This window comes from Stenella coeruleoalba, assembly GCF_951394435.1.
Source record: "Stenella coeruleoalba genome assembly, chromosome: 7".
In the NCBI taxonomy this organism is placed as follows: domain Eukaryota; kingdom Metazoa; phylum Chordata; class Mammalia; order Artiodactyla; family Delphinidae; genus Stenella; species Stenella coeruleoalba.
The window spans coordinates 86,510,936-86,524,073 of record NC_137153.1 but is presented as its reverse complement, the minus strand read 5'-3'; the positions used below and the strand labels follow the sequence as shown (position 1 = coordinate 86,524,073).

At 36.3% G+C, this 13,138-nt stretch overlaps 1 protein-coding gene across 2 annotated transcripts in view; it reads right to left on the bottom strand.

The window, feature by feature from the left end:
- Positions 1-13,138, bottom strand: part of RECK (reversion inducing cysteine rich protein with kazal motifs) — a 73,293-nt gene that overhangs the window by 52,072 nt on the left and 8,083 nt on the right. For both annotated transcript variants that reach the window (XM_079927405.1, XM_079927406.1), the window contains exons 2-6: positions 11,172-11,230; positions 9,932-10,006; positions 8,975-9,011; positions 6,333-6,418; positions 4,716-4,763 (exon numbers count right to left, since the gene is read on the bottom strand). In XM_079927405.1, the coding sequence (XP_079783531.1) occupies positions 4,716-4,763; positions 6,333-6,418; positions 8,975-9,011; positions 9,932-10,006; positions 11,172-11,230 (305 nt within the window). The remainder of the gene's footprint in view (positions 1-4,715; positions 4,764-6,332; positions 6,419-8,974; positions 9,012-9,931; positions 10,007-11,171; positions 11,231-13,138) is intronic.

Genomic DNA, 13,138 nt, shown 5'->3' with positions numbered 1-13,138 from the left:
TTATGTTAGAGAACGGCAGGTAAGGTGTGACATAAAGGTATGAAATGGGTTTATGAACCTGAAACTAAAATTTGTCTCATCATGTTACAGACACTGCCAGGTCTCTGGGAATACACCAGCCTCATATCATCTTGATGTTTATTCTGACATTCAAGAAAATCACTATCAACAACCAATTTTTGTTTTTAACCACCGTCTTGGTGGCTAGAAGAAAATGTTTTCAGCCAGCTATAGACAAAGACTATGCAAAAAGTATTACACTAGATGTCTCACACCTCATGGAAAACATGATTAAGTTTTTACTTTAGTTCTAATCAGCCAATTTGCCCTAGTATGGCTAAACTAGTATGGCTCTAGTTTATATCCAGCATTTGTTCTGATTGTTGGTGCCGGTCATTCCAGTTGTTTAATATTTTAAATATCATCCCTGGTCTAGTATCATACATCCATGAGTGCATGTGGCCTGATAAATACTTCTAGATGGGCCAAGACCAAGCCTGTGAAAACGCATGGCTAACCTAGAACCAAGCATGCCCATGACACTTGAACACATCTGTGATGGAGTTATCAAGCCACTGGTTGATTTTGATAGCTCTAACCAAATGTGTGTGATTCTGAAAGAAGTATTCTCAATTTCTGAAGGTGGTACTCTTTCATAGGTATGAGTCAGAATAAGAGAACTGCAAAGATGGGAGAATAGCCAAATCTCCTATCCATTGCAGAAATCCCCTCCACAATGTATTTATCCAGTAAATCTTTGCTTTGAACACTTTCACTAATAAGAATTTCTCTTTTTCTTGGAATATCTCAATCTAATATTCTCATTGAATGTCAGATCAGTACATGGCTCCTTCTCTTTCCATTCCCTAAAAACGATTTTCAAAATCAGCTTTCTATTTTTTCTATATTTTTTCTTTCATAAAGCTTTCTTTCACTCTCAACGTTCAAGAGTCACTTCATGGTTGACTTTGGGCATGATCTCTCCTCATCTTTAGTCTGGTATTCCTAACTACCTCTGAGATATGGGTTTTTACACTTAAAAAGACCTAACAATGTACTTCAATTTCTTTAAAATCCCTTCCCAATGTATATGCTATCTTTGCTGTGTATTTTCTCTTTTTTTTAAACTCAATAATAAATTATTACTGTTTTATACAACCTGTGTGTGTTTTAACTTAGTCACTTTGTATTTTTATTGTTCTCATTTTCCTTTGCATCTCAAATAATTATAGATATTTTAGAACTTCCTTTAAAGAAGGATTTCTAGCAAGGGTCCAGTACTGGCAATTCTCTGTTTTTGTCATATGGAAATACCTTAATTTTGCCTTCTTTCTTGAAAAATATTTTTGCTGGATATGATAGTTATTTTCTCTCAGAACAGTTTAGGTATCATTCCACTGTTCCTGGCTTCCTCTATTGCTACTGAAAAATCAGCTGTTGACCTCCTTTGAAGACAATGTCTTTTTTCCTGACTGCTTCTAAGACCTGTGGCTATGAGGTCTGTCTGTAACGTATGGATTTAAAAAAAAATCCTGCTGGAGATTTCTTGGGCTTCTTTAAACACTGCCTCTGTCCCATATTCTTTCTTCTTCTTTGAGTATTCCAATTAGAATACTTCCTCTATTCTCCATGTTCCTTAAACTCTCTTTCAGCCTATCCTGCGCTGCTTTTCCATATAACTTCTTTAGTCCTATCTCCCAATTCACTAATTGTTTTTTATATTTCCCTGAACATCATCTCCTATATTCAATCCTTTATAACAAATCCTGAATGACGGACTCTACCTTCAAATCTCTGATTTATTCCCAAATACTCGATTTTATTGCTATCATCCTAGTTGTGGGCCTTATTTGTTTTTAGCTAAGTTAGAGGAACTTGGGGGATCTAAAACTTAGCCTGCACATACCTAACACTTGAAGCTTTCTAAAATATTGGACTTTTATTTGTTATGTTGGTCTCCTATCACAGAATCTTTATCATCTCCCTCTACTAAATAATGGGCTGAGCCCCAAAATATCATTTTTCCAGGATCTGGTCCCACTTTCCTATCCAAGCAGATTCTCAGCCCAAAATAGGCCTATCTTCTTTTTCACCCCCCACCTCAGTCATGTGCATTTTTGCTAAAATGCTGTTGATCCAGTCTTCTGACCCAAATTATACCAATCCTTTCAGGCCTCTCTTTTGCAAAGTTTTCCCTGTTAACTCCCAACATGCTCAGTCTGCTTTCCAATTTCCTTGAGTTCTTGCATGTTCAGTACATATTTTAACTATCTCGACTCAGGTATAATTCTTTAGTATTTGAAGTTGAGCTATATGTAGCTTAACCATAATTCTAACATAGGTCTGACTTCAAAGTTTGTTTTCTTTCTTTTTTTAAGATAATTTTATTTTATTTATATATTTTTGGCCATGCTGCGCAGCTATGAGGGATCTTAGCTCCCCGACCAGGAAACGAACCCATGCCCCCTGCAGTGGAAGCATGGAGTCCTAACCACTGGACCACCAGGGAATTCCCGAAAGTTTGTTTTCTTTCTAATATAATAAAACTGCCTCTCACTATTCAATAAATATTTGTTGATTTGCCTAAAAAGAAACCAGATACTATAAAACCACACATAAAAATGCTTTACATTTCACTAGTTTATCTTAGCTTGGTTGGAACAAAACAATCTTAAATGGCATAAAAATTTTAAACTTTATTCATGTAAGTAAATTTCTCAGGAAATTCCCTCGAAGGGGATTCTGCAGCAGCTTATCAGTAAAGATAAACATTAGCTCCTTCAAATATAACCGCTCATTCTCTGAATCTCTAGTCAAACTGCACAACACCATCCTTGAGGGTAAATGTTAACTCCTAAAGTTGTAAGCCTAAAGGAATAGCTTACACATCTGGAAATTCACTTCCAGGGACCACTCCAGTGTTAAGGAAAAGGTACCAAAAGCCTAGTTTTATAAATTATTCTAATGTTGATAAGCAACTAATCCAGTTAAAATAGGTTGCACTACACCAATGTTACCCAATTCACTTTATAACAAATAGCCATTATGTCTAGACTAGACTTTAACAATTCAGTGAGAGTGACTGTTATTTGGGGCTTATAATGCAGAAACTTCTTTCTGTGTTAAAGTGCTCTTGTCTCTCTTTTTATTTCTAAATAACATAAAAAATCAAATTGAATCTTGAATTATCTTGAATAATTTGTACAGTTTTATATATATATAACACACACATATATATATAAAACACATGTATACTTTACATATATGTATTACATATATATATTTTACGTTTATATATATGCGAAAGAACCTTCTTGGCATGTATATTTTTGGAAGATAGTTGCTTAATTCTAGGCCAAATAGGGGAGGATAGACTGGAAAAGGTAAACTACTCTTAGTATTTCTCTCATAGGACAGTGTTTATCTCTCTTACCTTTCCTGTCCCGTCCTTCATCAACACATACTGGCAGACTTCCTAGGGCAATGCAGAAATCCAGACAAGAGAAGGAAGCACACTAAAATAATGGAGGACAGGCTACAGGAGATGGACAGTGTCAGACATCATGTGGGAGAAAAGAAGGAATTATCACAGTTAGCCACTTTGTTCAAGAGAAACTAAAACTAGTTATTTCAAAGGTAGAGAGATAAGAAAAAAAAGAAAGATCTTTTACTTCTTTGTAGAAAGGCTCTTTTCAATAAGAACAGAAAAGAGTTGCAGTTAATTTGGAAATTTGTCTTCAGAGAAACAGATATAACTTAGCAATAGTACAAAGGAACAAAGGATAAATAAGATTTTTCCAATTCCAAAATATTAATCGAGAGCTATAATTACAGGCTTTGAGAAAAGAAAAAAAAATTAGAACTATAATCTAGAAGCAGTTAAGAGAGTTGTTCTATCTTTCTTCTCCAAGAGAATACAGACTATTAAAAGCAATAGGAATCTCAATGTTTATACATACAAATGATGAATGAGGCATATGTGCTTAAGTATTCTTAATTACACGGTCTTACACTATAAAAAATAATATTGTCATACTTAACAATGAAGTTCTAGGAACGGAACAAAGTAGTCCCAGTGAGGAGCTCTATCACATTAGGGACAATCTTTTGTACATATTTGTCTAATGTGAAATACCTCCTCTACCTCTGCCCCTCCTCAACCTGTTCCCGCCCACACCCAATCTAGATACCACAGTGCTTGAAACACCACCATTGGGAGACAAGAGTCCTTCAGATTTAATAGCCTTTGTAATTTGGTATGTACCTTTCCCCCCCAAATGTAAGATGCTAGGAAAGTCTGAAGCTACTCACACTAGCAATGTGATTTTGTTTCTTCCAATTAGAGGTAGTTGATAAAAGTGGATACCTGGATGGATCAAGGTATAGGAAAAGGGGCAAAAGAGGATATGGAACCTAAGAAAAACTATTTTACAACCTTGGATACAACCAGTTGCTTTATTATGAAAACATCATAGGTTAAATCCTCTGTATATGTGATTTAGGCATTTCTTTCAAATTAACGTTTAATTTCAACAAGTTAATTAAAATTATAACATTTCTAAAAAAAGGTAAATGACATTTTTCTCAACGCCATATTTTCTGTAAAGTAAAAGGCAATTTATTTAACGATGAACTCATTTTTAAAATTTGAGTGATTTTATCAATTCTGATAACATCTAATTAGTCTATCCAAATTTGTTAAATAAAATGCATACCTCATATTCTTTTCTGCAAACTCTGGAAATATCATTTTTTGAAGATGCCTAAAAAATAACAAATTTCTGCATTAATTTATTTAATCCACATTAAACAAACATTAGCTCCAGATATGCTAGAATTTCACTCTCACTTTTATGGCTTTAATCTCACATAATGACACAGTCCTTTTGTTATTTCAGAAACTAGATAACTTTGAAGGAAATGTAAATCAGAGGACTTTTTTTTTAAGCTGAATTCCATTCTGTAGCAAATTTTCTTGTGAAGCTCTGAAGCTCTGCTGCAGTGAATTTTCTTGTGAAGCTTTGCTAGGGCATTTATAGTTTGCTTTTTCTTTAACCCTTCATGTTTTAAGTTCCCATATAAGCCAAGATCCATATATAACAGAGGAGACAACTAAAGAGTGAAAGGCAATGCCAGGCAATTAATAAGTTATTTTTATGTAATTTTCTTAACAAGTTTATGTAGAAGATATTATTCCTTCTACAGATGAGGAAACTGACAGACAGAAAAATAGAAAGTTATTTACTACATTTAAGTATACACTTTCTATAAAAAACAAGTCAAAACAAATCTGCTGAGGGGTGGCTGTTCTTCCACATGATGATAATCCTCATTTAGAGACGGAGTTCCAGAGCCATGGACTCTGGTTCCTTGTTCTATTTCCTCCCGTTCTATCACCTAGGCTCATGCAATTCTGAATAGACCAGCTGATGAGGACAGGGAAAGCAAGAAGCAGAATGGACTGGCAACTATTCTGTGGCCCACTAGATGTACTACAGCTCAAATGCTCTACAACTCAGTTTCGTCTCAATGCCTGGAGGAGAACAGCAGATAGCTAGGCTATGTGCTGCCCAAAGAGTGTGGCTCAGTGGTCTGTATGAAAGTGAAGGCATCACCATGTCTCATATACTCCTGTCTAGAGACCAGTCACTAGAAGGAGAAAATAAGAGAAGGCTTTCCCGTTTAGTTTTAGGGACACTCAAATTTCCCAGTTTTCCATACTCCCACCATTTGGAGTATGAGAAGCCAGGAGACCAGTTTTTCCACAGCACTCTGAGGAACCACTATGAAAAACATACAGTGAGGAAGAGTTCAGGGGCCTAACTTGAATTGGACCTGAGATATATCAAATCAAAGAGAAGTCATAATTCACTGTAGGAGACAGGCTCACCTTAGGGGCAGAGAAGGTATAAAAGAACATACTCAGAGTAAACCCATGATGAACGACAGAGGGAAGATGAAAGCAAAATAAGCCAACTGTGTCAACTGCTCTCATCCAAGCATGCCTGAAATTTACATGACCATTTGGAGTCATTCAGCACTGACTAAGCCTGACCATAGGCAGAATACAAAAGGCCTTGATTCCTATCATATTCTTTCTTTGTGTGGCAGATAGAAGTTAAGAAAGAATAAGAGAAGGCTGAGGGTCTTACATGCAGCAGCCATATCTGAAAAGGCAGCATGTCTAAAAGGAAATGGTCCATGTAAGAAATGCTAAATTTGCAGCTTTTATGGGTCACCTCTCCAAAGATATGAGGTAGGCTAGGTCCAAGACACAGCCGAAACTGAAACTCTACTCCACGCTGCTTAAGAGCCTGATTGCCAAGTGTTACCTGCTTGCATGCCTGTCGACACTCCAAGGTAATAGCCAGTTCACAGCAGCCTAAGCCAACCCAGCCATCAGACTTCTTAAACACACCTTAAAAAGAAAATGTTCAAATGTTTTGGTCATAAGTAGTGACAAACACAAATAGAGTGCCAAACTGGTTCATGGATACCACTACAAGTCAAAGCAGGTGTCCATAAGAAAGCTAACTTAGATAGCAGGGTCTCAAAGTATGAAGCCCCTCCTCCCACCCTTACTCTCAATGCTATCAGTCTTCTCAGGGTCCCTCACAGCATAATTACCAGGTCCTTTGTTTTTTTCCCTCTTCTCCCTGCCCACCCTAAACTCTCTTTAGCTCATTCTCACTCTTAGGTAAACAGAATCTCTAGAGGACATACAGGCTAAGGAAAGCAATGAGAGGCTTTCTTCACCTTTGGACTATGAACCAGAAGAGGAAAGGATTCCAATTTAACTTAATAAGCCAACAAGCAAAAAAGGGCATGAGTATTATTGTATTCCAACATTCAAAATATTAAATACCTAGAATATCATAAAACACATGATGCTGTTTAAAAACTGATACTTAGTAAACAGACAGGAACATCTCCTGTGAGCCATGACTGACTTTGATGGGTATACTTTATTGTGGGGCAAAATGACTATTCTGGTTCAATTTATGCATAGCTCTATTTCTCCAACCAAATTACAGTGATACCAAAAGGTGATAAAATTACAAAGTGTTCTAATGCAATTTTCAGATCCCTTTTTGCAATCATAAATGTCAATGAATAACTCCTAGGATAAAATTAGGAGATATAAGTAATAATTATGAAAAAAGAAAAGATTCACTTGTAGGAATGCTACAAATTCCTTCTTATCTCTTTTAAGAAATGCTTTATGCTGCTTCCATATAATACATAGATCTGCAAATCCACATGTACATTAGATTATTATTTCCATTTTTTAAAAATGTCAGGGATTCAAGGCAATATGTAACATAGTTCTCTACACGAAACTAAGACCTAATATAACAAATAGAAGTATTCTGCTAAAAAACAAACCAAAGCAAACAAATGGCCCATGGACAGACAAAGCTCTCAAAATATAATCATAAACCATCCCAATTGTTAAAACTGGCTAAAAATCCTGCATATCATAAGCTTCTATAACCCTACATGTTTTAATGGTATAAAGGGCAACAGACTCCCATCTAGTCCCATTGCCTAGTATAGTTAGCTTCCTCTCAATCTTTGCTGCTTGCTATTCAGAATCACTCATATTCTAGAAAGAATTTTGAATGGAATCAATGTAGGTCATAAACTCTGTGAACTTTTACACCATAATGCATTTTACTGCTGTTTTCACATATCCAGTGCCTCTTAGAAAATATTAAATTATTCAACAAGCATTTACATTCACTGAACCCCTATTATGTACAAGACACTCTATTAGGTATTTTGTGGGCTATGAGATAGATAAAATATATGATTTATCCCTTTATGGAGATTACAATTTGATAGGAACAATACACACATATATATAATTGCAGACACTAGGGAGAGGGATAACTGGGAGAACAAGCAAGGACGTGGGCAATTCTAGGAAGCAAACAGTCCACTTTGTTTGAAATGAAAACTTCAAACAGTGTGAGAGCCTTCAGAATTCAGAGAAACATAAGATATAGCCCCTTTTTTTCAAGGCACTGGCTTTAACCAGGACTGGAAAATGAGCTTTAATCCTAGGAGACCATGAATACCAGGCTAGGGAGTTTGACCTTTATTCCGATGGAAGTGGATATCCCCGGAGGGATTTTTTTTGAAGGGGGTGGGGAGGACAGCTATGGTGTATTGAAACACCAGTTACAAGGTTATTGCAATAATCTACCCCAAAGGTGTAATCATAAAGGCTTGAACTAGGAATAGTGAGGATAGATGCAAGATTTTACAAGAAGAGAATCAATGAGCTAAAAAGAAAAAGCTGTCAGAGATAATGACTTGAGGGCTTCCAGTCTAGAGTGTCATTCACAAGAGAAAGCAGTTATAAGATGAGTTTGGTTTTGAATTGGCACTTCAGATGCCACCTGGATGCATAGATCCAGGTAAAGACGTGTAGAGGTCATGAACAATGACTTGGATTTGAAAGTTATCTTCCCAGAGCTGATTAGATAACAGTTCTGGGAAGGAATGTGGTTACCAGGGTGAATGTGGAGAGAGAAGGGAAGAGGACCACACCCAGAAATAACTGTGGTAGTTATGGGGGGGACAGTGTGTGGGGGAGGTGGGGATAAGAGAGGGCAAAGTCACAAGGCCAAGGTGAGGTCACAAGGAGGGAGTGGTCAATCATATCAAGTGTCACAGGGAAGTCAAAGAGAATAAGTACTGAGAAAAAGCCATAAGATCTAGGAACCAAGAGATCCTGGTGATCTTTCAAAGACCAGTTTCAATAGAATGGTAGAAGTGGAGACAAGAGTACCATTAAGGACTGAGTGAATGAGAATTAATTATACATTTGAAAATTTGGGTGCCTACAGGAAGGAGAGGATAGAAATTCAAGGGTAAACATTAGGTTTCAGGACTATGACACAGATTTTACAATCACAAAATAAGTTTCAAAAAATAAAGCGCTAAATGTTGCAGTTCTATTGCTTACCTGGCAAAGATGAATTCATACAACTCCAAATTTCAACCTAAAATTGTAATCACCAAAAGACTTTTATGTAGATAACCAGTTCCTAAATATGAAAATTTCTACAGAAATTATGTATAGCTAATTTGATTATGTTTGTGTCTACACAATCAATGATCTAGAACTATATGATTATCAACCAGCTATTCAGGGAAGAAAAAACAGAACTGAGATGTAAAAATGCTGCTTGCTGCTTTCCCATCTTTCCATCTGAGAGTACTAAGGACAAATATGGTTACTCAGGATGCTTACTAGGATAACTGTTTCCAAGCACAGAGATAAAAGTGCCTGTTGAGTGACTAAAGGAAAATATGTCAGTCAGAACTGTTTGATCATCAACCTTCCCCCCCATTTAACCCAAGCTACCTTATCTAAGGAGGCTCCCTCATGCCAGCTCAGACTTTCTTAGCCTGGCTCAGGAGTATCCCAAACGCTGAGGATGGCCCATGCATTAGAGGCATTTTAAGTTACATGCATGCAATACATTCAGACAGGCATGCAATGTATCTATAATATACCAGAAAATGGGAAGACAGAAGTAATGAGAAGTCACACATTTTCCCTTACCCCAAATCCAACTTTTTAAAAATCAAAATATATGTAAGACTTAGTTATTATGGTTTTCATAAAATTGTCAAAATATGATAATAAGTAAAATTCCCAATTCCAGATAAACTATTATAATGAAATTTAAAGACTGGAATATGTCATATACCTACATCATAGGTATAAAATAAACAATGAAAAACAATATTCTATCTAGCAATTTGTGTGAAGATCTTTTTAAAGTACCTAGTTAAATCTAACATTTTACTTTGACCACAAACCCCAATCACACTGAAAGATTTGCTAAATCTAAAGTAACTCATTAGAGTGCTTCATTAGACAAAAGCTTCCATAGTTCAGTTAAATAAGACCTACCATTGTTTCAGGGCAATAATCTGGGGCTCGCTGCAACAGATGTTTTAGTCGGGATTCACTTTTTGAGGAGAATATCTATTTGACAAAAAAAAAAAAAGTTTTGTGGCATTTTTTCAATAAGAAAATAGAGGAGGTAAACTTATCCTCTAGATTTATGAATTGTCTAGAATATTTTCCAATTTCCCTTTATAAACGGAAAACCTTTGGAAAGATCTAAATTAAGGTGAGGTAATATTTCTTGAAAGGTTGGTTAGCTTGGCAAATAATCAACAAAGTCTAAATACGGCAAGTCTAATGATCAAAAATGGAGAAAACCAGCTGTTAACCTGTTAGGGTACAGGGGAGAAAAAAAAAAAAACAGAAAAGAAAAAACAATAAATCTATTCTAAACTGTCCTATAAACTGCTTTTAGTCAACTGACCACAATGAAAAATAGACTATGCCATACCCTTTATATTGGTGAAGAACAACTTTGTGAATAGCACTGCAGCAAAAACTTCTCCACAGAATTCCATAAAATAGAGACAAAGCCATCTTTTAAATAAAGCTGCTGAGGGGTTGACAAGTTCACTCATCAGGCTAGTTGGCTCACTTCCAACTACAACTTTAATTAATGCAATTGTAATTTGATGTCTCTGTAAATTTAAATCATTACATATATTATTACCTGCAAATAGTCAAGATTGTAAAGTCTATGAGTGCTAACGACAATGAAAAAGGATTTATCTCCAGTTAGTTTTTCTTTCTCTTTTTTTTTTTTTTTTGCGATACACGGGCCTCTCACTGTTGTGGCCTCTCCCGTTGCGGAGCACAGGCTCCGGACGTGCAGGCTCAGCAGCCATGGCTCACAGGCCCAGCCGCTCCACGGCATGTGGGATCTTCCCGGACCAGGGCACGAACCTGTGTCCCCTGCTCAGCAGGTGGACTCTCAACCACTGCGCCACCAGGGAAGCCCAGCCTTTGTTTTTATAACACTGATACCTCTGAAGGGTACAGGCAGTTGTTTTGAGGAATATCCCTCAATCTGGGTTTGCCCTATTGTTTCCTCATGATTCTGGTTATGTATTTTGGGCAAGAATCCTACTTAAGATACTGTGCTCCATCATGTCAGCAGACACACGTTAATTTGTTCCATTATTGGTGATGTGAACTCTGAACACTTGTTTTAAGTGCTGCCCAGCAGATTTCTCCAAAACAATTATACTAAATAATATCTTCTACAATTATTATGTAAGCTTACCTGCTCACATACATCGCGGCACATTTGGTTATCCTTTGAATGATTACAACACAGCGCACCTAGGGAGAAAAAATAAACACCTGATGTTGCCTACTGTTAAATAAACATGATGATTAAGCTAAGCCAGATGGTTACACAAACCATTTATTCAACAATTATTACTATTACTATCCATTTTAACTCAACAAACCTTTGCTGAGTACCTATTTCAAGTCAAGGACGGTGCTGTGTTGGAGAATGTGGTTTTTGCCTTCAAGAAGCTTACAACCTAATAGGGGAGACTGTCATTTAGTAATAGCAGTTACTAGGTACTGTGTACTTTCTACATGCCAGAATTTTACTGCTTGCTTTATGTATTATCTCATTCAACCTTCATTATTACCCTATGGGCTATATTCTATTATTATACCTATAATGTAAGGTTAAATGATAAAAAGATAGTGAATTTTGTTTTGGACATGTTACATGTAAGCCTCCATTATCTCAGTGAAGTAGAGATTAGGTCTGAAAACAAAAAGGATTGAGATGGTGTTGGGCTTGAGGTGAGGTTGTAGAGGTCTGGAACAGCCATCGTAGAGAATAAAGAAGGCAACTATAAATGTTTCTCAAACTTCTGTTCTATGAAACACTGTTTCATGAATTGTTAATATCTATCCCTCAAGAGAAAATGTTTCATGTTCAAATAAATTGGGAAACAAAGGATTAAAAAATTAAAGAGAATTCTTTTCTGTAGGATTTTATGTAGGCTTTAATATGTTAATATGCATCATTAATCTCCTAAAAAGGGATCTAAGTAGACAGATTTCTCAGAGCACAGAATACTTTTTTTCATGCCACGTATTAACATTTCAGAATGCCAATTTGAGAAATATCAGAGAAAAGGAAACATTTGCCAAGCAGCATTATGGGCCCAGAGAAATTAACAAATTGGTGATAGAGATAATCAGCAGGGGCATGTTACTATTCTAGAGTGATGCTGACTGGAAAAAAAAGATACTACATTGATCAGTGACTGTTTAGACTGCTAAGTCAAAAGAGACAAGGACATAAAAATATTATATTTCAGGCAGCTAGATCAATACAATGGTTTTATATATATATATGCAACATAATCTCTTTAAATGAAATCTATATAATTTCAGTATACGTGAAAGCAGAGCTTTTTTGATTGAAGGTAGGATTAGTATTGGGGAGAAATGAATGAATAAAAAAGGTCCTCTTTAGCTCTTACCAACTCCTTTAAGTTCAAAACCAATCACTGTTAATCCATAAAACAATGACAGGGTATATGATATTACTGTGATATATAGTGATATTATAGTGACATTATATCACTATATTTAGTTTCATAAAAGACTACTGTGGGGCTGGCTTTCTAATACTATGTGGGAAAAGCTGTCTTGAAGTTCTAAACATTTGACTTTAAATTCTGAAAAACATATAGAAATTCCATTAAGTTTCAGAAATTTTAAAAATTCCTTGTTTATAGGCTGTAGTTGCTTTCTTAGAAGCTACTAACTCGAGGGAGGGCGCAATCACTCATGAGACTTTCTCACAACACCCCTTCTCCCCTGCCATGCCACACCATGCCGACCCCCTCTTCTAAGATTCTGTTATGTCCCCAGCCTCATTAGAATGGAGAAGACAGGCAGGAAAAAAAGGGGGGGAGTCTCCTGCGTGATACTGATGTGCTCTTTTGAAGTGCTCAAGTTGTTGCCACTTTCTACTATCCTCCAACAACAAAGGTCACACGAGGGCAGAAAATCCAGCTGATCAAGAGCAAAGATAGCTCAGGATAACATATGGTCCCAATAAGCACAGGCTTAGCAAAAAGTAAACAGTCAGGCAGACAAGAGTCTGACTTGGGCCTAAGGATTTTTGGAAAAAAGTTTCTTGGAGCAAAGGTCTATTTAGAACAGAAACATAAAACATGTCATAATTAAAACTCCAATAACAATGAAAGGTTT